The 24,102-nt window shown below is 62.6% G+C and overlaps 2 protein-coding genes across 4 annotated transcripts in view; both read right to left on the reverse strand.

The window, feature by feature from the left end:
• FLT4 (fms related receptor tyrosine kinase 4) overlaps positions 1 to 10,874 on the reverse strand; it is a 61,170-nt gene extending 50,296 nt beyond the window's left edge. The window contains exon 1 of the mRNA XM_067304771.1: positions 10,762 to 10,874. Within this exon, the coding sequence (XP_067160872.1) occupies positions 10,762 to 10,819 (58 nt within the window). The 5' untranslated portion in view covers positions 10,820 to 10,874. The remainder of the gene's footprint in view (positions 1 to 10,761) is intronic.
• Positions 10,875 to 15,588: 4,714 nt separating this feature from the next.
• On the reverse strand, positions 15,589 to 22,946 carry LOC106493450 (zinc-binding protein A33-like). Of its 3 annotated transcripts, XM_067304871.1 has the most exons (7): positions 22,928 to 22,946; positions 21,832 to 22,106; positions 21,082 to 21,177; positions 18,791 to 19,024; positions 18,028 to 18,047; positions 17,068 to 17,183; positions 15,589 to 16,951 (listed from the first exon to the last, which is right to left on the reverse strand). In XM_067304871.1, the coding sequence occupies exons 2-7, from the start codon at positions 22,102 to 22,104 to the stop codon at positions 16,407 to 16,409; spliced, it is 1,284 nt and encodes a 427-aa protein (XP_067160972.1). In that variant the 5' UTR covers positions 22,105 to 22,106; positions 22,928 to 22,946; the 3' UTR covers positions 15,589 to 16,406. The 3 variants fall into 3 exon arrangements, with proteins under 3 accessions (XP_067160972.1, XP_067160971.1, XP_067160970.1); XM_067304870.1 differs by lacking the exon at positions 22,928 to 22,946 and having other exon boundaries at positions 18,791 to 19,021; positions 21,832 to 22,493; XM_067304869.1 differs by lacking the exon at positions 22,928 to 22,946 and having other exon boundaries at positions 21,832 to 22,493.
• Between the last annotated feature and the right edge of the window lie 1,156 nt (positions 22,947 to 24,102).

Genomic DNA, 24,102 nt, shown 5'->3' on the forward strand with positions numbered 1-24,102 from the left:
TGCCCCACTTCCTTGGCCATCCCTGTTTGGTTACGGCAAGACCCTTCATGCTCAGAGCTGCAGGCTGCTGCCACCGGGAGTGACCACAGAGGATTCCCAAGTCCAGATGGGGCCCTGTTTGTTTTTTATTTATTTTAAATCTACCATTGTATTAAGAAGTGTTTTTCTTTCAGCAAAGGTTACTGTGGGGCCAGTGCTGTGTAGAGCCTCCTGCTTTCCATCGCAGCTATAACCCCCGAGCGGGAGCTCAGCCTGGCCAATGCCACTTATCTGCAATGAAGGCAGGCTTGCATTTCCACCGCCATATGAAAGATAGATGCCGGTGCTCCCTCTCTCCCCCAACACGTCCTTCAAAATGCCACCCAGGTCCTGTTATTGCTAGGAGGCTGGAGAGCCAGGGATTAACCGCCTCAGGCAGCATTAGGCTTTATTTGTTTAAGCAGCTAAGGGTGAGGAGGGGCGATAAATACTGTGAAACGCCAAGTGTGGTGAGTGCAGACCTCATCCTGCCATCGCGCAGCGGCAGAGCCAGGCACTGCGGTGCTGGGCGTCACGCTGGGATGATCAGTGTCACTGAACAGGTTCTTCCCTCCTTTCCCAACATGGGAGGTCCAGGAGTCATCAAAACCCATCCTCATGCATTTAAGCTGCCTCGGGCTTGAACACGGGAGCTGGAGGTGGGTTAGTCCGTCTGGAGGGATGGTCTTTGCCAGGCGTGCACCAGCCTGGTGACCAGCACACCCACAAGAGCTGTCTGCAATAACTGCTTCTGCTGTGTGGCAACTGGAAAAGCAGATGCCCGTCCGCAGCCTCCAACTGCAAGGTGGCTCATGACATTGCCACTTGGACAGCCTGTGCACGGGGGTATGCGGGCAGGAGATGGCCGCAACAGGCTCTTAACTGCACTGGGAATGGCCTGAGTGCCCTGTTCAAACAAATCGCATATGCCCTACCCTACCTCAGGAGAAACCTTTCTAAACTTCATTCAACCTCCTTATCGTCCTTCATCTTCTTGAGCAAGGAGAGCCTACCTGAAAGCATATATCCCACCAGCTGTTCGGAGCACATCTGGTCCACACACCAAGGACTCCCCACGACACCAAGCTACCCATGAGCATCTGGTTTCCACCATTAGTCCTTGTGGCACAAGACCAAACAAACGTGGCGGGTCTAGCTGGCCGAGCGGAAAAATGCCACCGCGACGCTATCGTGTGGGCAAGCACATACCTGAGACCTGAGCCTGGGCACTCAGAGCGGGGCTGCACGGGGGATGTGGTGGCTCCCCTTCGCCTGCGCACGGGGAGGTCACGGCACAGGGACAAGGGGCAGAGGGGAAGGACCCCGTCCCAGCACCGTGGGGTGCTGCCGGAGCCAGCACCGAGAGACAGCAGCACAGGGACAGTTCAGCAACAGCCCATGCACCAAATTAGCAGTCATCAGCCCCAGGTTCACACTAGATCAGCTAAATTGCTTTATAAATGCATCGCTGGGCAAACCCATTTGTAGGCGAGCCATTTGCCTCCCCCATGCTTTGTCCCAGCACCAGGGCCCTGCGCTGCTCGCCCAGCGGCTTGGCAGTTTTTGGGGCACGAAAGAGTCCATCACCCTGCTCTCCCGCGGGAGCGTCCTGCATCGCAGCTGGCCCCGGCGCTGCCAAGACAAGCTGCGAAACGTCTGCTGGGCGCTGCGGAGTGGTGAGGGGACAACGACGCTTGCATCGAACTCGTCCTTGCTGGGGACCGCGCTCAGGCGAGGGCAACCCACATGCACAGGAGGGATTTCTGTGGGCACCCCGTTCCCTCGCCTCCATCGGATGCGATTTTGCTCACTGCTGTAGCTCCGAGCTGGTAATTCCCAATTCCAAGTATAAACCATACTTTGTGTCCGAGCTTCCTGCCTCGGTAAATATCAAGATTTACTGTTGTCCATGGAAACTATTGACTTTACCCTCACTTTTGTCAGTATTTATATTTTTAAGTCACTACGCCCACCATCCACCTTGGCAGGAGCCTGGGTTGCAGAAGTGGGGAGAACGAGTCTCAGAGGGAGAGACGAGCCCGGCGCCAACCGCCCTGCGCAGGCGCAGGATCCACGCACCTTTCCATGCTGGGAAACCGTGGGAAGGTTTTCCAGGCTCTGCTCTGCAGCCGTGAGCCTTTTGTAGCTCTTTTGGGGGAACGCACAAAACCGGTATGTCTTTTACAGACTCCCTTGCCTTGCGGAGAGCCTGCATGCCGCTGTAACGTGGAAAGCAAAGGAAGTACCTGAAAGCCTCCCGGGGATCTCCTGGGGCTCGTGAAGGTCCAGATGTACCTCCACAAGCCTCTGGACTTGCTCCTAACTCCATGCCTCTGGCTCCCTTGCGGGAGAGTGCCGTGCCTGAAGGAGCCCTCCCGTGGCCAAGCCACGGGTTCGGCCGTTATCCCGCTGGCGGGACGAGCGCTTCACCTTCCCCGAAAGGAAGGCGACAGCGACCCAGGCAGGAGGAAAGCCCTCAGGAGCTTGCAGAGCTCCAGAAACTCCCCGCGTGATGCAATTGCCCAGGGGCCAGAGCCGGCAGCCCCTTTCCTCGCTTTACTCAGACCAGGCTCCACTGAAGTCATCGAGGCATTAGCCTAAATAAAACCGAAGGACTTCAGGATTTGGCCCAGCAATAAAAACTTCCTTCCTTTGTCTGCTCCTTGCTCCACATGATACCACTACCTCCCAGCCGCCTCCCGGCCACGTCTCCCGAGACCGGGGCCATCGCTTGTTTTGGTTCTCGCAGCTCCTCTTTCGGTTCACCCTCGGCCGGCCCGTGTCCACCCCCTCGTGCAGCTGCCAAGGAGGAGCAGGGCAGATCGCCGTGGGACCCGCCGCCCTGCAGAGGGGCCCTGCCGGCCTTGGGACACACCAGTGCCGATCCGCATGGGCCTCTTTGAGGATGGGATGGACCATCTCCAAAAAAGCCCTTCTCTCCCCACTGACTGCGGAGGCAGCTGGCTTGGACCACGTGCTGCGCTTTTAGGTGGCCAGGGCTAGGTGAGATGACGCCTACGCCAGGAAGGTGCAGCAGGAAGCTACTCATCTCGCCGTAACGGTGACTGTGCATCACTCAAGGAAGTGACAGCGTAAGCGATGCGTGAACAATCCTAAACAAATAACTCGCGCTATGAATTTTCCTTCCTTTTCTGCCTCAGAGCGCCCGGGGGGATGCGAGGCCCCATTAACCAAGGGCTGACCACAGCCCCCCCCGGGCACCCCCTCCCCAGCGCGGCCTCCCGAGCTGCAGGGTAGGGGCCGGGGTGTCCCGCTTCCCACCAGAGCAGCCAAGTCAGCGCACGCCTGCGGCACGGCTACGTACGGACTCGCAATCCGGCTTCCTCAGCCAGCCTTGGCGACAGCAGTTCCCTTCGCACGAATCTCCCTGCCTGTGCCACCTATCAGGGAAAGCAAATACAAGCGGAGTTTGAACTCAGCTGAAGTGAGAAGCGTTTGGTCCCGTGGTATGAGGGGAATGAACACAGCTTGGTGACCTAAACCTTGGTCCTCCACCACGTAGATGCTTGGGCAGATGACCTGGCGGAGATAGGGGATTGCTCAGAGCACGGAAACAGCTCCTGCAGGTTTCCGCCCGTGCCTTTCATCTCACAGGGAGATTTTTAATATTGCTCAGCTAAAAACCGGACTGAGGTGGCTCGAACTGCCCTGGTGCACAAGAAACCCTCTGAGCAGCCGGGCGCTGGCGATCTCGGGGCTGCGCGGTCGTAGCGTGGCCACCGCGCAGGTCCGTGCGAGCCCCGTGCCAGCCGGCTCCCCGCGCCCCGCAGCCCAGCGCGGAGCACAGCGATGCCAGTCCGTGCATCGCGCTGTCTTCAGCAGAGCACAGCTAAGAGTGCTAGCAAATGTCCAGTCCGATGGCACTGGCTATTTCACTTAGGGCTCGCTCTTTAAAAAAAAGTCTCTCTGTACATTCTGCCCTTTTTAAATACATTAATTACCATGGAAACAATGCTCTTGTTGGTATGAGAGCAGCCCTGTGGCCTCCGCAGATGCAAGATAAAAATCAATGGATACATTGAAACACAAGCTGTATTTCGGGACCTTTTGTGGTTTTGGGGCTGGTCACCATGGGCACATACATGAGAATGCATCTTGCTAACCTCCAGGCGAATCTTCTCCGGGGAGAAAGCTGGGGACAATAAAACGTGCAGTAATATCCCCTCTGCGAGGTTCATCTGCTGGGCTGGAGCATCCTTAGGTGGGAGCTGGTCCCCGGACGGGCCATTTCACCAGTACTCGTGCATGTGCACGGCTCTTGGGAGGCCGGTGCCGCTCGCCACCCCCGGCTCCGGCCGATGCGTCCTGGCTGCCCACCACGTCCTCCCCGCGAGCGAGGGGAGAGCTCGCCTGGCTGTGGACCAGGCCAGGCAGCTTCGCACCTCCCCGATCCCCTTTCCACCAGCCCAGGTACCAGCATCGATACCTCGCCAAATAAAGACGAAAAAAGAAAGAAAGACCAGCAAGAAAAGATGCCATTGCTCCTCAGCCTTGAGAGTCTTTTACCTAGCGCGGAGGGGGCCGCACACAAGCAGGCACAAAGGGAAGGGCTGCGACGGCCCTTCCCTCCCTACCCCTCGCCTGGAGCGGCCCCGCGCTGCCGATGGAAACCCGGTGCAAAGGGCAGCCCCGGCGGCCCGACGGCTCCCCTCCCGGAGAGCGAGAGCTGCCCCTTCCCTGCCGTGCCGCCCATCATAAAGGGGTCCCTGAGCTGTTATCAGGCAGTGACAGTTTCCGCCATCGGATTCCTCCTGTCCGTCAGGAAAGCTAAATAAGGAACGTCGTTCAGGCGGCTGCAGGAAAAGGGGAAATGCAGGGACATCCGGCCCAGCTGCCAATTTTTCCTTTCCCATGAACCACCGCTGACCTCCGCCAGGGAGAACCTGGACACCGCGCCTGGCATCAGCACCGCTCATCTTCGCTTAACCCTTCCCCGGCGCCCCGCGGGGCTGTGCCGGCCCTGCCGCACCATGCGACACGGCCCTCGCGGGACGGGACGGCGCGCGGGCATCACGTCACCACCTCCGGCGCTGCCACCGGGGCCGCAGACCAACGCGGTGGACTCCGGCACACCAGCTGGCTTTCGCCCAGCGAACCCGAGCCACTGCCAGGAGAAGGCTTAACCCCTCCGCGCCTGCGTGCGGGTGGGCGTCTGCACCTGGAAATCGCAGCACTGGGTCCCAAAAGCATCGCTTAGCTGCTTTAACTCCTTAGACGCGCCTGCTCTCCTCCTCCGTCGCCTGCGCTCAGACTCTCTGGGAGCGGGATCGAGCCCGCTCTCTTTCTAAGGTGGCTTTCCAGGCTCTGCCGAGAGTTTTAACCAGCTCTGGACTTGCTGTTGCAGGCAGGTAAAACTCATCTCTCCGCGTCACCTCTGCTGACGCCAGGGCTCTGCCCATCGGCGATCAGGGAGAAAGACCAGGAGGGGCTGCAGCCTGCGTGGTCCTTTTCCAGGACCCTTCTCCTGGGTATCCCGAGGGTGCTCGCTGCCTCCAACCGCACAGGCGGCACCATCCGGAGAGAGGGCAGTGGCAGCAGCGTGGTTATTACGTGCTCAGCTGGGGAGATGGAGACCACGACACTCGCGTGGAGTATCTACTGCCTTTCCCTGCCACCCCGTGCTGCACGTTTCACCATTTGGGAGTCTTTGCACGACCCCCTAAACTAATCCGCGCTCATTAGTGCGTGACATCCATCTCGCGGCACCTCCAGGTTTGGCCCGCTGAGCCTGAGCTGGACTTCCCTGCCCTGGAAGGAGGGGGCAGAAACGCAGCAAGAAAAACAGTCAGCACACGGGAGAAGTTGTAAGGTGAAATCCAAGCCACCGGCTGAAACCTGTTTCTGCTACCTCAGCACCGACACGGCGCCAGGAGAGACTCCCTGCTCCATATCGCGAGCTTACAAAACTTAGCGGGAGTTTCACCGCTGGCTGCAGCGGGGCAGGTTTTTCACCTCCTCGGGCTGAACTTGGATCCAGAGGCTAAGGGATTTGCCCAAGGCTGCCGAACAAACAAGTGGCCGAGCCAGGCTTTGGCCACGAGGGCCCTCGCCTCCTAGCCGACTTGACCACAGGCCATCTCCGCTTCCACTACTTTGCATTAACAATGAGGCACCGCAGATGGGCAATAATATTTTGTGCTGAAAACATCAGAACTGTTTTGACCAGAGAGAAAAAGCCCCCCTGGGACCCACTAACCCTCCCTTTTAGCAACGTGAAACAAGAAACAAAGGTCTGGGATAGCCAGCGGCAATAAAACCCTGGAATTAATTTAACCAGTCACTAGATGCCAGTGCAGCTGCAGCAGTATTTCTTTTGCTAATGAAGGACAAAAGATAATTCCAGTTCTGGCCCAAAGCAAAGGTTCAGCTTCTGTCCCCAACAGGAGATGTCACTTGCATGCTCCAGGCAGGTCATGGTCTTCACGGTGGTGGCACTGGCCATGGACATCTCCCCCAGCTCACGTGGGATGCTCTCGCGGGCCATTCACCAGCACCTTGTGCAGGTGGAGGTCTGCAGGAGCTGCCTCCGCAGTTGGGGACCTGGGGAGCCGGGCGTCCCAGGCAGCTGTGAGGCGTTGACCCGGGGAGGTCATGACTAAACGGGTCTCTGGGCTCCTCTGGCTGGCGGCTGTGCTCTGTGCACCTCCGCATGTCTCCTCACCCCACCGCAGGGTCACCCATGCATTTTTCCAGGCACAACTGACTCATGGGCCCATGCAAACGCCCGGCATCTGCAAGGCCCCATGGCAGCGGGGTGCACCGCTGCAGGGCGGCGCGGGACCAGCCACCTCCCTCCTGCACGGGCCGACCTGGCTCCCTGCCGGCCCCCGGGACGCCCCCATCCTCCCACCACGAGGACTGGCCACCAACGGCCTTATCCAGGCAAGCCGTGATTTTGCAGACCTCTGTTGCAGTACCCTGGCATGCTCCGTCCTTCCTCACGCGGAAACCTCTGCTCATCCGCTCCTGCTCACCACCCTCCTTGCACAAGTTCAGGCTGTGGGGTCCAGCCACCGCAGGCCTCCTGCTTCTCCCCGTATCTACAGGACGCCCTGGGGCATCACCACAACCCCGGGCTTACTGCACCTTTCCCCTTCCCCCAGCCCGGGGGCGACATGTCCCCCCCACCTCGTCCCCATCCCTGGGTGCCGTTTCCATCCGACCGCCTGGATTCGAAGACGAACGCCTCGAAAGCCAGCTGAGACCAAGATGCGCATTTGGAAACACCTCTGCCGCGCTGCAAGAGCCAAGAGGCTGGGAAAAGGCGGGGGAGACGGGCGCTATCTCTAGGGACCGCTCCGCTTCCCAAAGCCGCGCAGAGCCGAGGAGTCATCGTGAGCCCTTTCGCTCGATGGCAACTCTGCAAAGAAATGCCCTGAGCTCTCCGGACCCCCCGGACCCTGCGGAGCGTCGGAGCCATGGCCACCCCGGCACGCCGCAGCCCTCGCCACTGGGCCTGCTCCGGCAAGCGGCCGCTGCCGTCGGTGCGGCCCCCTTCTCGCTGCTGTTCCTGTGGGATCCCACTCTCCCTTTCCCTCCCCAGGAACTGCCCCGAGGACGCCGGGAACAGCGCGTTCCCTCCCAGGCCAGTCGGGAACACCTGCCCTTCCCACGCCGAGGGCGCCAGGAGGGGAAAACGCAGCACGACCACGGGGCCGAGAGATGCCCTGGGGGCGGCGATCCCGCGCTCGGCGGCACGTGCGCGAGAGCCCTCTGAGGGCCAGCGGAGCGGGGGGGAGCGATGCCGGAGGCAGCCCCCCTCCCGGCCGGGATGGACCCGTCCCCGTCCCCATCCCCGTCCCGCGCTGCCCGGGGACATTGTGCCGCTGGGGGTGTGTCCCCCGGCCAGACGTCAAATCCAGCTCGGCAACAAACATCCTCGTGGCTGTTTTTGCAGGCACGGAGCCGCTGGCTCGCGTGCCCGAGCCAAATCCCAGGGTGGTAATCGCAGCCCATTCATCCGAGTTTCTCCTTAAACAGGCAGCCGGGCACGGAGGCTCCAGCCGCCCCCTCGCCTGGAGCCCCGCAGCAGCGCTCGGGGGGTCGCACGCGAGCTGCAGCCCCACAGCCCCCCCCATCGCCTGCCTCCACGGCCCTGGATCTGGTTCAGCACTAACAAGTGGCTGGATTAAACCAGAGCGGGGTTGGTTGCTTCCTCCTGGGTTTTCGCGTGAAAGGGTGTTGTTGAAATGGCCCCTGTTTATTACTTGCAATAAAGCAACTGCTTCAAATCCCAGCTGCTAACCCAAATGTTGCTGCTGGCACCGTCCGAGCAGCACCCGGCCGGGGGAGGTCTGCGCTCTTCGAGGAGGGTACGCGGCTTCAGCCAACGCCATCGGCCCGCGTCCTACACAAGCACGGGCCCTTCTGAGAGACGATGCTCAAAGCAGCAAGCTGGAGTCCCCTGCCGGGGTTCCTTGGCTGCGGGGTGGTGAGCTCTCGTCCTGGCGCAGAGCGCCGCTGCTCGCCGCGGCCGCAGGAGCCGGGCAGGGAGCACGCACTCCCGCGCGCCGCCCATGAAGAGTCACCCCGAGATGCATCCTGGCTGCTCCCCGCCACAGCGCCCGTGCAGGGTGGCACCACAGCTGCTCTGTCCCGGGCAGAGGGGAGCAGCCCATGTCCACCATGCATCCCATGGTGAACCTCCAAGCCGGGACAGAGCGAGAGCTCTCAGAAAGAGGTGGGCACCCCCTCTCTGCGATGGCCCATTTAACCTAGCAATGTGGCACAGTAAAAGATGCAGGAACCAGTGTGAGAGCAGAAGAGACCTTTCATGATCCCCAAATCCTTCATGTCTTCTAGGTGGACCAACCTCACACACATGTCCCTGGTTCCAGGGAGAGCAAGTATTTGCACCCAGTTGTGAAGACGTTCAACGGAGATTTAGTGCACTGAAGAATTTGTGGGCACTTTGTGCATTGGGAAATCGCGTCCCACACTCGAGCTCTGTGTCGCCCTTCCTTGCCGCACTAATCAGGCAGCACCGGAGAGCTTCAAAGCTCTGCACAACCCTTAGCTGATTAGGCCCACACATCACGCAGCAGCACGTTGGTCAGAGTCTCCCCAAGGCAAAGCTCCCAGCACCTCCAGGAGATGAAAGAACCTGAGGAACAGCTACAAGATGCTTTACAAATTGCTAACAAAAGGGCTTTGAACAGCTGCAGCTCTCTTCGCAATGCCACCAGCAGCAAGTCCATTGCTACCCTGCCTCCCGGAGCTCCCCTTGAGGTCCAACAGCCCAGCGAGTCCTTCGTCCCCACGACACAAGACAAATCAGCAGCATTTGGGGCAGCGCAGGCTCCCCGTGCAGTGCCCTCCTTGTGGTCCTGTCCTGGCCGTACGCTCTGCCAGCGACGCTCCCCGTAACACACCTCTGTACCCTTCCTGGCAGGGATGGGTCAGACCCACAGCCCTCCCGGGAGCTCGCTTTGACGACGGCAGCAAACGCAGCCAGTGACAGTGAGTCACTGAGCTGAGGTTACAGCGAATTCTATTTATGCTCCCAAAATTCATCTCCCCATGTTGGAAGCTTCTTGCGTTACTAACTTTTCTGGCAGCCTTGCTCTTATCTGGGCTGTCAATGCTTTGCTGTTGCAACCTGGAGCTTGCCCAGCCCGAGCTGGTGGGCCTGGTGCCCCATGCCCCCTCCCCAGGGTCCTGCCCGGTGGCGAGCGCCCCACGTCGCTCCCTCCCTGCTCAGTGCCTGCTTTCCGCTGGCAGCGGTGGCCGGGCACCCCTCGGGATGCACCCGCCACCCTGCAGCCTCCCGGCACCAAAATCAGCTCCCAGCTCCGTGTGGGCTCGGTGGGCCCCTGCGGACCCACAGCAAGGTGCACCCCACTGCGACGGCCCGGAGCCCTGCACCGGGGACTGCGCGCTATGTGGGGCCGCGGAGGCCCAGCCGGGAAACCAAACACGGCTGGACACGGGTGGCCCATGGGGCCCAAGCCTGTGCACCAACCCCAGCACCCCCACGCGGGCTGTGCGCCCTGGGGGGTCTTTGCAGCCCCATCTCTCCGGCGCGGTCCGGCATCCACCTGGACCGCGCTGCGGACAGCGGACTCGACACTCTGCCCAAAGGCCTTTCGCCCCAGAAGCGCTATGGAAGGAGGAGCGTTTCGCAGCCATCCGGCTTGGGGCACTTCCCAGCCGGAGCAGAGCCGGGCAGCGAGCGGCTGGGAGAGGCAGGAGGGAGCGGGGAGGCTGCCCGGGAGCACCCGGGGGGGCCCCCGAGACGCTGCCCGGCGCTCGCAGGTTCGCGACCGCGGGTGCGAGCAGAGCCGAAGCGGAGCGCGGGGCCCCGGCGGCGCGTCCCCAGCCGGAGCGTCCCCGCCCGCGGCATCTGTCCCCGCTCGCCCCGGCTCGGCGCCGCCGCGTCCCCGCCGACCCGCCCCGGCCCCGCGATGTGCGGCAACGAGGGGGCCGCGACGGCGCCCTCCCCTCCCCTCCCGTCCCGGTCCGGCCCGGCCCGGCCCGGCCGCGGCTGCCGGGACACCGGGGCGGGCGGCGCCGGTGCCCGTCGGGGCGCGGCACATCCCCACCGGGGAGAGCGGGGCGGCGGCGCCGGTGCCCGTCGGGGCAGCGCCGGCGCCCGTCGGGGCCGAGCCGCGGCAGCGGCGGCGCCGGCAGAGCCCCGCCGGGGCGGCCCCGCGCTGCCCCCGCAGGCGCGGCCGGGGGCGCAGAGGGGCGCAGCCGCCCGCAGCCCCGGCGGGCGCCGCTCACCTGCCTCCGAGACAAAGCCGAGCCAGAGCCAGAGGGACAGCGTGCAAACTCTCTTCATCTCCGGGGCGGCGGCAGGTCGCGGCGGCGCGGAGCGGTGCGGTGCGGTGCGGTGCGGAGCGGTGCGGAGCGCCCCGCGCCCGAGCTCTGCTCCCGCCGCGCCCCAGCTGCGGCGACGCGCGCGGCGGGCGGGGAGCACCGGGGCCGCTTCCTTTTCCTCCGCCCGCCCGGCCGCCCGCCGCCCTCCGCCGGGCCGCGGGGCGCGGGGGGGCCGCGGCGGGGCGGGGCGGGGCGGGGCGGACCGGGCCGGGCCGCGGTGGGGCCGCACCTGCGGGCGCCGGCGCCGCCCGAGCCCCGCCGCTGTGTGCGGGGCCGCGCCGCCGCGCGCGTGTGCCGGTGTCCCCGCACCGCTGTGTGCACCCCTGCACTGCTGCGCGTGGGTGCAACCTCTGCACCGGTGGGTGCGTGTGTGTCCCTGCGCTGCTGTGTGCACCTCCCACACCACTGCACGTGGGTGCACCCACCGCACTGCTGTGCGTGTCTCCCCGCACCAGTGTGCGCACACCCCTGCACCTGTGTGTGTGTGTGTGTGTGAGCGTGTGCAACCTCCCTGCACCTGTGTGTTTGCATGTGCCTCCCCCTGCACCTATGTGTGAGCGTGTGCATCCCCCCTGCACCTGTGTGCTTGTGTGTGCACCCCCCTCCTGCACCTGTGTGCGTGAGTGTCCATCCCCCCCCCCCCCCCCCCGTGCTTGTGCACGTGCATCCTCCCTGCACCTGTGTGTGTCACGGTGCCTCCCCCCTGCACCGGAGTGCATGGGTGTGCATCCTCCCTGTGCCTCTGTGCATGTGTGTGTGTCCCCTCACATCTGTGCGCGTGGGTGCCCCACATCTGTGTTGCAAGCACGTGCATCCCCCCTGCATCTGGGTGCATGCTTGCATTCCTCCTGAGACCTGTGTGCACGCACATCACCCTGCATCTGTGTGCACGCTTGCATTCCTCCTCACACCTGTGTGCACACACATCACCCTGCATCTGGGTGCAAATGCCGATGCACCCCCCTCTTACCTGCATGTGCCTGTGTGCACACACACTTCCTCAGGCCTGCGGGAATGCACACAAATTTCCTCTCACACCAGTGTGCACACACACACCCCTCACACTTGAGCACATACATCTCACACCCCTTCGTGCCTGCATGCACGCACACACACACACACTCCAACGCCCTTACCTTGCATCTGCACGCACACACCTGGGCACACCGCTCTCCTGAATCCCCCCTCCCCATGCACCCCCCGCCAAGGGCACACAGCGACGCACACGCACTTTCTCATACCCCCGGGCACACACTCGCTCCTCCAGGGGAGGAGGCGCAAGGGGCGCCCCGGTCGTGCCGTCTGCACATGCGTGTCGCCACGTGGCCAGGGCCACCACGAGGGCTGCTATCTGCCTGCTCCCTCCTCCGCCAGCTGTTTGCTGCTTTCTTTTTGCCCACTTTTCCTTTCCTTCATCCCACGGGTGCATTGCCAGCCCCAGCCCTGCAGCTCAGCGGCGGCGGCGCAGGCCCGAGGCTGGCGGCGCGCGAGGGGCGCCGGGAGCCGCGGGGCCGGGAGGCGGCGGGGCCGCTCTCAGCTGCGCCGGGAGCCGCCACCGTCTCCTTCCAAGGCGGCAGGAGCGGCGGCGCGATGCCATCTGCCACGCGCAGCCAGGCGGGCCGGGAAGGCGCTCGGCTCTGCCGTGGGTGCCGAGGCGGTGACAGCTGGTGACGCGGCTCCACGCATGCCGCGAGCCAGTGCCGCTGCCCCCGGACCCGTGCTGCTGCCAGCGCGGAGGTGTGAGGCCGGGCGTCGCGCCCCTGCGCCCTGCAAAATGATTTCTAGAGAAAGCAGCCGGGTGGATGGACGCGATGGGTGCACGTTGCCGCTGCGGGAGCAGCCGGGCACGCAGGGTGCCCATGGCCGGGCCCATCCCTGCAGCTGGCAATGGGATCCCGGGACACTGGAGGGGTCAGGAGTGCAAAATCGCCACCAAAAACTCCAGAGCTGATGGAAGGAGGAGAAAAAAAAAAAAAAAAATCCCCTTCTAGGGCCAGACACCGCCAATCAATCAAGAAAGGGGGGAAAAACCCGCAAAGAAGATGAAAGCAGAGCGCTGGGTAGAAATGACGTTCAATTAGCAACTTGTAAAGTGTAAACTCGGTGCAAACGGATGCAATGCCATAATTTCTGGAGGCTAATTACACCCCGGGCTCAGCCCTGGCCAGCAGCCTGCGCGCCCTGCACGCGCGGAGCCGTAAATAAATAAATAAACCCGGCCCCGCGCTGCGCCTCGGAGGTTTATTAATTACTCCCGTTTGCAAAAAAAAAAAAAAAAAGAGAAGAAAAAAGAAAGCCTGAATGAGAACCGTGTGCTCATGGCTTCAAAAAGGCATGAAAACTTCTTGCATGCTCAGCTGCCCTCACTGTCAAGCCCGTGAAAAAAATACGCCCCGTCCTTCTCCCAAAGCCCGCAAAGGAAACCGAAGCCGCAGCAGTTATTTTAACCGCTTCCCCAGCAAGGATTTGTGAGTGTTTTGCTCTTCTTCAGCGTGCTCGTCTCTGGCCACCTCCCGCCCCAAAGCCGAGGGGGCCCCGCGAGGATGGGGATGGTGGGACGGGGAGCAGGGAGGCCCCGGGGCGATGCAGCCCCGGCGGCTGGCGGGGGGCAGAGACGCCGGCGCATTTTCCTGCGGGAGAGGCATGCCGGGAGGGTCCGGAGCCACCCAGCGATGCCAAGACCAGGGAAGCGGCAAGGACAACGTCCAGGGATGGACGGCGAGGCCAGGCCCTGGCAGGTTCAGATCCCAGCTCTGGAGCCGGGAGCTGCTCTCCGTCGCTTGCCCGCTCCTGGTGGCGCGGGGGCCGGGGCAGCACGCGGTGCCAGCTCAGCTCAGCTCAGCTCAGCTCAGCTCAGCTCAGCCGCGGCCCGTGAGCAGCGTTTGGCCACTGCCAGCGCTCGACTCGCAGCGGCTCCGGAGGTGGAGCAGATGCTGCTGCACGGCTGCGGGAGCTGCCGGAGACGCCGCTGCCTCCCCCTGCCCAAACCCCCGGGGCCGGGGGGCTTTGCCCCTGCTCCTCTCCTCCCCGTTCCTCTCGCCGGCGGCAGCTTGGCGCGTCCCCCCCGAAGGCGCGCGGCTGCGCCAAGCCCGTCCCGTCAGGCCCCGCTCGTCGCATCCCCCCTCGCACCGATCCCACGTCGTCGGCCGCGCAGCGCTGTGGCTTTTTGGGAAATGCACCTTTCGGGCAGTGTTTGAGGGCAGGTGGGTGCAGCGGCTCCGAGCGGCCCGGCCCCGGCCCGTGGCAGCGCACGCTGTGTTCCCGCTCTGCGGAGCCCAGCATGGCCGCACGACGGCGGAGCAGGAGGAGGAGGAGGAGGAGGAGGGACGTGCTTCCTCGGGGGGTGCCGTCCCGGACCGGCTCAGCATCGGGATTCAGGACGACCCGTTTTTTCAGGCCTGGAGCTCTCGGCAGCCCGGGCGACGGCATCGCCGCTCGGCGACAGCTCGGGGAGGCGTGGGAGGCAGCGGCGCCGCTTCGGAGCTGGCACCCAGCTCGGCACACATCGCAGCTCGCTCTTGGCAGCTCGTGCCGAGCGCCGTGCCGCCGCGCCACCATCCCACGGGAAGCGTGGGGCAGCGCGGCAGCTGGGAGCGGCGCCAGCGCCGGGCGGCTTTCCTGCCCGCCGGAGCCGGGCCGCGCTCCCGCTCCGCGGTGCCTGGCTCTGTCCCGGCAAACCCGCTGCTCCCCCGCGACGGCTGCTGCTTGCTCCCGAGCCTGAGCAGCTTGTGTTTGGGGAGCGGAGCTGCCCCGGGGGTGTGGAGGGGAGACGATGGGTTGCTGTGATCCCACTGTCCCCGCGGAGCCTCCCAGCTGCAGCAGTGTTTCCGAGCCAGCGGCTCTTTCTGCTCTGCTTTTCTGGCGGGCAGCGAGGGGATGAGGCAGGAGCAGGGCAGGGAGAGGGACAGGCGAAGGTCGGGTTGGGATAAACGTCCTTAGGCACAGCCATAAGGAGCTGGAAAGCCCCCATGGCCGGGGAGGCCTGGCCCTCACTGCAGTGCAGGAATTTGAGCCTCTGCGGAGCAAAAATTCCCTTGCCCCAGCCAGCACCTCAGGCGAGGCGGGATGGGATTAGCTTTGGCCTCCGCTTCAACCCCGAGTGGACTTTAGTGGGATAAACATGACAATCCCAGCCCTGGCCACTGCCCGTGGCCCTCCCCATCGGCCCCCCGGGTACTCCGCTGGGGTAGCCGGGGTCGGGACGCGGCGGCTCCAGGCCCGGGCTTGGCTCAGCCGAACACTTCCCGCCCCTCCGGGCTGGGGTGTCGCACTCGCGTCCGCTGCCAGCTCTCCCGCCACCCGGCCTGCTTCCAAGCAGCCCGACCAAGGCAGAGCAGGGGGCGAGCACAAGGCTAACAGCATCCGGCAAGAGGGCTGGGGAGCGCTCCGAGGGTATGGCGGGGCGGCTGCAGTCACCACTTCCATAAGGGAAAGTCCTTTGCTGGGATCAGAGGAGCATCTAAAACCCAGGTCGCTTGACTGCAGCAGTAGCTGCATCAGGTCGCCAACGCCGGCACAAGCTGCCCCAACCCAAGCACCGCTGCACGCGCCCCCCCACTTCCCAGCCCTCCAGGACTGTCTCTTTTCCGATCTCCCTCTGCAGAGCAGAGGGAAGTAAACATCAGGGACTGGAGCAGCATGGAGCTGCTCCACAGCCCCCTCGGTCGTGCCATACCCCAACCCTCGGGACTCTCCGCAGTCTGCAAGACAGCAGCCAGTACAGCAGGCAGCGGCCTTTCGGATAAGCTTTAATGGCAGCTAGAGCTGGGGGGAGCCGGTCCCGCGGCCCCCGGGATGCAGCAGGGCCCGGCCGGGCTCTGGCCAAGTGCGGAGCTCCCTCTGCCGGGAGCGGCCCCGCGGCCGCCCGGGAGCCCCGGCCCCACGTCCTCCGGGAAATGCGCACGGAGTGGAGGAAACCCCCCTGCCCGAACTCAGAAATCCTGTGCGCGTCACCACCCAGGTGAACAGGGACAGCGGACAGTGCACGATGGATGCAGGCCACCGCAAGCACCGCTCGTGTCCTCCGCTCTCGGAGGCACCTGATGACGGGTCTCGCTGCGCTGCGAACGCTCTCCTCGTCCTCTGCAGGTTTCATGAGCGAAGAGCCGCGGCGTGGAAGCCACGGCAGGCCAGCAGCATCCTCGGCTCTGGTCCTGCAGCTCCGGTTATCAAACCCTACAACTTTCAGGTGTCGCAGGCTGTTCAACACGTGCCAGCCAGAGCACGGGGCCGGATCCGCAGCCTGTGGCACAGCCAAGGGAGAAGACAGCCAGAAAGGGGATGAGATTCATCTGCTTTCTCTCTGCCAGAAGCCAGTGAAGAGCCTCTCCAACGTGGTGGCTCCAGGTGGCTGCGCACGCGGCTCGTCTCCCTGCCCACCGCACCGGCTCCGGGCAGCCCGCAGAGCCAGGCCTTTCCCCCTGGCAGGATGCTCCTACGGAGCGACGGCCTCAAACAGTGGCAGCCCGGAGCCGCATGGAAGCCCAGCCAGGACAGCGGTGTCCCCACAACCTGCATGGGACGCCGCTCCCCATCTCCTCCCTCCACTCTCACAGGGCCAGGTGGCAGATGCGCATGGGCTCCACGTTGTCCTTCCCGTCGCTGAAGCAGGTGCTGAAGAAGGGGCAGTATCTCTCTGCAGAGACCTGCCGGAAGGTGAAGAGGTGAGACATGTCCCCAGCGTCGAAGAAGGCCACGGTGCCCTCGTGGCAGTCCAGGAAGACCCCCACTTTCCGGGGGGGCCGCCGCGGGGCCAGGCGCACCCAGGGGGTGGCGGTGGCCCAGTACTCCGTCTTGTTCCTCAGGCGAAGCGTCCAGTAGCCGTTCTCTGGGCACAGCTTGACCTTCGCTGCCCGGTCCACAGCCTCCGCGGCCACCCCCAGGTCCCACTTGGTTTTGCTGCCCACCCACACCTCCCAGTAGTGCTGGCCGCTGTCGAACGCCCGCGAGCCCAGGACGTTCACACACTGCTGGAAGCGCCGGGGACTGCGGGGGACCGGCCGGGCTCTTTCTTTCTCCGTCACCGCAGTCAAGTCTCTGGAGAAGACCAGGTTGGGGTGGGCAGATTCGGGGTCGAAGGTGAGCGCGGCGGGAGCTGCGGAGAAGTCAAGCAGGGTGTTTTCCGGGTTGCATACTCCCTCTGCCAAGTGCTCTTGGCCCCGGCACCCTCCGCCTCCCTGGCACATCCATCTCTCGCACTGAGCCACTTACCGGGGCAGATGGATCGCAGCATCCGTCTCCAGAAGATGTACTGCAAGGGGCCGCCGTGGCTGTCCCGGTAGTGCTCCAGGTTGAAGGCAGGCTGGGTCTCGATGTGCACCGAAGGCCTGGGGCAGAGAGAGCGGAGTGGGTCCTTCTGCCGTGCCGTTAGCAAGGCACGCGAGAAGACAGCGCTCGGGGACCACAGCACACCGCCGAGCAGAAGGGATTTAGTACAACAGGACACACGCCTCTGCGGTGGTTGGTTGCTCTCCCAGACACGGTGTTACACCCAGCAAAACACGCAGCCCCGGGGCAGAGCTACTCTAGGAGGACGGGGTGTCACTGGTTGGACACGGCAGGCAGCACTGCTTGGGGAGCAGTGACTCACGGCCGATTAGCACCCAGTACACGTTCCACCCAAACGGGACTCTCACGCCAGCGAACAGGCCAAGCCTGCCTTATCCGCAGGGCACAGGGCTGCGGCGCCCAGCCGTGTCCTGCTGCAGTGTCCTGGCAGAGACGAAACGGGGCCACGCTCCCCTCCAGTGACCTCGGCAGCACCGGCCCTCGGCTCCTCTCAGTTCCAGCCTCAGACAAACCTGCACCTTGGGGTTGATTTTGCAGCCCCTTGAGCCACAAGGAGCTGAGAGGGGGCAGGGAGACGTCAAAGCACCCAAGCAAAGTCTGTTGCTTTAGCCTTGCTCCCATTTGCAGCGGGCTCGGCTCTCGCGCTCACCCCAACGTGCATGTCTCCTCCACCCTCCAGCAGACTCAACAAGCACGCTCCGCGGGGAGAGCATCCAGCACGTGCTGGGGACCCGCTCCCACCTGGCACCACACCAGCAGTTTGCCAAGCAATTTGTGATGCTTTTAAAGCTTGAGATAAGATCCCTCCCCCACATGGTCCCACTCAGGGACAGAGATAAGCTCCTGAAAAGGGAATTGGCTTCCTACATGCCAGACACGTACCTGATATCCAGGCTCTCCACCTGCAATGAGGAGCAGACAGAATTAGCAGTCACTCTCTGCAATTCATGCAGCTGCACAAATAAACTCCCTGTCCTGTTTCCTGCTGCCACTTAGCAGAGAAAGGAAACCAGCCTGCCAGGACCCCCTGCCCCGGGGGAACCTGCCTGGGTACTGATGCCAGGGCGACTTCAAAGGGGTGGCAGGGGAGGAGAAAGGCTCCTGACACCCACCACGTCTGAGGAATCACTGCCTCTCTTGGGGCTAAGCCTGCAGACTCTAAAGCATCAGGAACGTAAACCGGAGGGGTGGAGGTGAGAGCGACTTCCAGGTGCAGCACGCGGCTGACAGCCAAACTCGCGGGTTGGCTGGCTCTCGCAGCCGAGCCCCTCTCCCCACAGGGTCCTCACTCGCCGGCTGTGGATCCCCCCGGCGCCCCAGGGCTTTTGCTAGGAAGTGAAGAGGGGATGCTGCCAGCAGTGGGCACGCTGACATCTCCCTGAGGTACAGCTGGGGCTGGGGAAGCAGGCAGAGATGCACCTGGGTCATGACTTGATCCATACAGCAAAGCCAGGGGAGGTGGCACCCAGCTCCTCATCCTCTGCCACACCTCCGTCACAAATCTACCTGGGGCAGCCGGCGCAGCAGCCTGGCCGATGGCCTGCCCTTCGTTTAACTGCTCTCCCCAGCCCAAATTCAGACCCCAAAACACCCCCTGCCTCCTGCCAAGGTCTGCCTCCTGCACAGGTCGGCCGAGCAGGCTCACCTCCAGCAACGACACCTCTTCCATCTTGCTCAGGGTTTGCTCCATGTGCTCTATGTCCCTCTGCAGCTCTGAGATTCCTTCCTCCAGCCGTCGGACGTCCCCATGCAGCCTGGCCAGCGACTGCTCTTCCTCTTCGCCCAGCGCTGCCAACACAGCCCTCTCCTCTTCCTCCAGGATCTGATGAAGTCGGATGAATTCTGCTCGGATCTTGCAGCGCAGCTCCCCAGACACCTTCTGAGCAGAGGCAAAAGGCAGATGATGAGTCTGGCAGCTAAAACGCACTTAGATGTGTGAGATGGCTGGTCCAGTTACTCTGCTCACAGAGTCTGGGAAATCGGAGATTTTTCAGACACTCCCTCAGCTTTTTGGGTGGAGAACAGGACACAAGAACAACTTTCAAAGCTGCAGAGCCATGGGGAAAACCAAGCTCTACTGATGGACCAGTCACCTTAACCAAAGCTCCCTGCAGACAGCTGTGTTGAGCTCACATCCCTCTCCCACGCCACCAGGAGTTTGCTTGTCCGCAGCACTGGTGCCCCTCGGTTTGGGGAGGTGCAGATTTGGCAGTTGGGGTTAGTTAGGATTTATTTCACATCGTGCCAGACCCCAGGCAGAGCTGCCTGATATCGGTAACTTGCTGCTTTTTTTCCTCTTGACACCTCAGTCTTGCAGGGCCCCAGGTCACCCCGGAGGGATGGGGGAGATGTGCCAACTAATTGCTGCAGTTAAGGCTGATAAAAAAAAAAAACATTCAGCTCTCTGCAGAGCTCATTTTTTTCTTTCAGTTGTTTAACTGGCCAGGCGACCTTGTGGTGCTCTCACTGCCTTCCTGCCCGTTTACAAGAGACAGTCATCGATTTTTTTTCTTCTTTTTTTGCATCTTTAAGCTCTTAATCTCCAAATGCAGTCTCAGCCCCCACTGTTTTCTTGCTGAAACACAAGTCCCCGTCTACCAGCAGGAAACCCATCTCGCCCAGATCATGTCTCAAGCCTTACCAGCCAGCCAGGGTACCCCAGCCTCCCTCGCCTGCTCTCTGTTTTAGCAAATGCTCGTGCAGCCACAGCAGAACTGCAAAGGATGTACGTGGCCTCCACATTCAAATCAGCAATTTGTTTCTTTACTCTTGAGACACCTGTTGGTTAGCTCTTCCACTGCAACGGGACTTTGGCTGCGCATGCATATTTGCTAATAATTTTTCATTAACCTCAAAGATCTATCTCCAATCTGGAGGCAGGATAGAGGAGCGAAACATGCACCGCAGGCAGGGGAGATGAGAGACATCAGTCAGAAGACTGTCTCCATCAGTTTTATCTCACCTCCAAACTATTTGGGTTTTCCTTAACGCTCCCCTTTTTGGTTCTTAATACTTTAATACTTTTTTAATCACTCAAAAAGCCAGACTGTGGCTGTTCTTGCTTCAGAGACCTATGACAAGACGCAGCCTGGTACTACTCAAGCCCAGAGAAACACTTGGGCTTGTCGCATCCTCTTGGAGCGTCACCGTGAACCCAAGCACGGTCCTGGCGACACGGCCACCGCTCCGCAATGTCCCTGCTGCCATTAGCAGCCGCAGCAGCTTTGCCGCCAGCCCTATCCTTCGGGCACACAAGAGGTTTTTAACAGCTTTTAAGAGTTACCCCCCTCGCTGATGTGGCAGCCCTACAGGGTGAGGACGGGCTGCTCAGCCCAGCCGGCAGCTCTCATCCCTTGTCCCGTCTTGGCTCTGCCGCACCAACGCGCCCTGTAAACGCTGCGTTAACCAGTGCTTAACGCCTCCTCTCAACACCTTCGCTGAATACTCAGCAGCGATCGGTTTTGGCATACATGTGGGGGAATCCATTCAGATCCCTACACAATTATTCACTTAGCTTTTACAGGAAGCTGAGCTAAATCTCAGCTGAAGTTGCAACACACGGATACACAGACCCTCTGCCAACCTTAACTCAGAGACCTATGACCGAGCAAGGGTGCATCTGGCTGCAAACTTTACTCCACGACTTAGAGTTGGGCTGGCTCAAGCCCAGGGCAATAGATGCAGAGAGATCAGGAAGGTAACAAGATTCAGGGACCCTTAATGGGCGCTAATAAATAACATACAATAAATAACACTCCTTGGCTACTCTTGCACTGTGTTTACGAGTACCATGATTAGAGATATTCATCTTTCCTCCTGAAAAGGCATCTCAGCAACTGATCAAAAGCTTCTGTGCAACCTCTAGAGCCGTCCTGCAGGCTTCCCTCAGGCAAATGCCCAGAAGGCTGCATGAGAACAACCTGGCACCGGAGTTACCGTCAGGCCGCAGATGTCCTCCTGCACCGCGTGCTTCCTCCGCAAGAAGTCCTCCATCTCCCTCCGACGAGCTTGCAAGGCATCTTCCAGGTTCTTCTGCAAGAATGAAGAGGAGAAGGTGAGGAGACCACTGCACTATGCTGCTGCGACTCAGGGAACAACCCCAGGGCCTGAGGCTGACGTTAGAGGGGGGAAGCAACACCATTTCCCACAAAGGCAGCAAGGAGAAGAAAAGCATTCAATGCATAGGCTTGAGAAATATATGTTTTTCCTACACTGTAATGTTAAACATTAATTTTTAAGCCAGGGAGCTCCAGAAGGGGGCTGGGATACCTGTTTGCAGAAGGTTTAAAAGCTGTATGCTTCGGGCTGGCTTGTGCAGGGCCCGGCCTCTCGCGTGCGGCGCACCTGGCACAAGCAGCCCTAACGCCCGGCCGCGCGGGCCCTACACGCCAGCCAGCCACCGGGCCGCGGCGCAAGTCAGACCAGCCGCCGGGGAGCCAAACGCAAGCAAAGAAAGCGTCCGAGAGGCAAACAGCCTGGAAAGAAAGAGGAAGAAGGAATGAATGAGCCAGCGAGAGGCGCAGGTGTCGGCACAGGTGAGGGACACCCGGGGTTTCCCAGCGGGGAGGACCGGCTGCCAGGAGGAAGAGGAGGAGGAGGAGGGGGCCTGACACGCACCGCCTGCCCCGCGCAGGGCTCGGCTCACGCAGCCCCGGCCCCTACCCCGCGACGGCGGGCGCCGCTCACCCGCGTGTCCCGCCGGCGCTCCTCGCTGCTGCAGCGCCGCACCGTCTCCACCAGCCCCGCCAGCAGGTAGTGGGGGCGGAAGCGGCGGCTGGGGAACTCGCGGCGGCACTGGGGGCAGGCGGCGGTGCGGGGGCACCTGGCCCAGTAGCCCTGGATGCAGCCCTTGCAGAAGTGGTGCATGCACTCCAGCATGACGGGCTCGCTGAAGAGCTCGCAGCAGATGGCACACGTCAGCTCCTCCCGCAGGCTCTGCTCCCGGCTCCGGCCCGCCATCCCTGGCGGCACAAAGCCCCCGGCCTCAGCGTCCTGCCACCGCCGACCCCAAATCCCCCTGCATGAGGGCGGGAGGTGCAGGACCCTCCACCGCACCGGGCGCATCCAGCCCCAGGAGACCCGGGAGCTGGTGAGGCTCCGGGAGAAGCCCCGGCAAAGGGTCAGCTCCTTTGCACGCTAACACTCAGTTCCCTTTATTTCAGTGATAACAGTCACAGCAGCTAACAGGAATTAGCCGTGTGCCCACAACGGGGCCCAAAGGAAGGGGTCACCTCCCTCACCGAGGGCACTTCGCAAGCTGGGGAGCTTTGGGGTAAAGCCCCAGAGCCTGGTGCCTGGGCTGTGCCATACGCTGCACCCCCGTGCTGCCTGCACCCCATGCACCCCCAGCCAGCTCTGCAAACCTGCACCCCCCTGCACCGCCTGTACCCCACACACCCCTGCAGCGCCCTGTAAAGCTGCACCCTTGAAGTGCCTTGCACCCCCCCCCACTGCCTAAACCCCTGCAATGACTTGCACCCCCAACTGCCTGCACCCCCGCAGTGCCCTGCACCCCATGCACCCCCAGCCAGCTCCGCAAACCTGCACCCCCCTGCACCGCCTGTACCCCACACACCCCTGCAGCGCCCTGAACCCCTGCAGTGCCTTGCACCCCCCCCCCCCACTGCCTGCACCCCCTGCATTGCCCTGCACCCCCTGCACGGCCGAGCTCCTGCGCTGCCCTCTACCCCCACCACGGCCTTCGGCCCCGTGCACCCTCCAGCCAGCCCCGCAGCCCAAGCACCCCCGCGTGCCCCACGCAGCCCCCCCCCCCGCCCCGTACCGCCGCGCGCTCGCCGCCTCGGAGCCTCCGAACTTTCAGCCTCCGGCTCGGCCCGGCCCCGCCCCGCTCGCGGACTGACACCCGCCTCGGCCAATCGCCGCGCGGACACGCCGGGCCGCCCCGCCGCTCATTGGCCGAGGGCCGCGGCCGCGGGGCCTCGCGCGGCTCCGGGCATGTGACGCGGTCACGTGGGCGCGAGTCGGGACAGCGGCCCCCCCCCCGCGCCCCCCCCCCTCCCCGGGCCACCCGCGCGCGCCGGGCACGGGGCGAGCGCTGCAGGGGGCCGCCCGCGCTGCACCCTGCGCTGCACCCTGCACTGCCCCACTGCTGCACCCTGCACTGCCCCGGCACTGCCCCAGTCACTGCCCCCTGTTCTGCCCCACCATCCCCTCTGCCGTCCCACCGCTGCGCCCTGCGCTGCCCCGCTGCTGCATTTAGCAAGGAGATTGTGGGAATGAGCACGGGGGAAGAGCTTTCCCGTCTCGGTCAGTACACTTTCATTTCCCCCCGTTTCCCTTCGCCATAGGTCCGCAAGGTTTGAGGAACCGCGGGTCAGCTTTCGCAGTCACAGGACTCCTCGAGGTCAGTTCAGATCGAGGCACTCGGGGTCGCGGTTTCCAGTTTTGCCCAGCCATCACAAGCGCTGCAAGCTCACTAGCGAAAGAAGAAAGAAGAAATAGTTTTCATTCCTGCGTGGTCACCTGATGCCAGGCCCTGGGACTTTACGGGAAACACCAAATGCTGGGAGACACGTGAAAAAAATCACAAGGGTTGGCAACACAGGAACTGAAGCAAATAAAACAGAGAGGAGGGGACCCACACAGACAAGTGACATTTGAGCAGGCCATCGTCTGTCCTGCATTGCCATTAGGACTGGAGCTTCTCCTGAAAGGGGGATGCACCAGACAGTGGCCATCTAAGGTGGCTCTCGGTTCCCTCACCACCAGAGCAGTGCGGATAACGCAGGAAATATTTCCACCCATCTTGCTTGCTCATCTGAACGATTTGGCCTGGGCTTTTGCTCCCCGTGCCTGCAGCCGCCCTGCTTGCTGGCCTGTCTCCAGATGAGATGTGCACCCGGCGAATTTGCCCGCTGCCTTCCCCCCACCAGCCGGCGACGAGCCAGACCCGTCAGCTCTCCAGGGCAGCCACCGGTGTCTGCTGCAAAGCCAATG

The sequence above is a fragment of the Apteryx mantelli genome, chromosome 14 (genome assembly GCF_036417845.1).
Source record: "Apteryx mantelli isolate bAptMan1 chromosome 14, bAptMan1.hap1, whole genome shotgun sequence".
Lineage (NCBI taxonomy): Eukaryota > Metazoa > Chordata > Aves > Apterygiformes > Apterygidae > Apteryx > Apteryx mantelli.

Bases quoted from the DNA above. Each gene is read 5' to 3' on its own strand.
- LOC106493450 (XM_067304869.1), bottom strand. From the start codon at position 22,209: ATGCGCCCGGTGCGGTGGAGGGTCCTGCACCTCCCGCCCTCATGCAGG. The intron at 21,178-21,831 runs GTGAGCGGCGCC...TCATTCTTGCAG, and splicing joins AGCGCCGGCGGGACACGCGG to AAGAACCTGGAAGATGCCTT. The intron at 18,048-18,790 runs GTGAGCCTGCTC...TCCTCATTGCAG, and splicing joins AAGAGGTGTCGTTGCTGGAG to GTGGAGAGCCTGGATATCAG.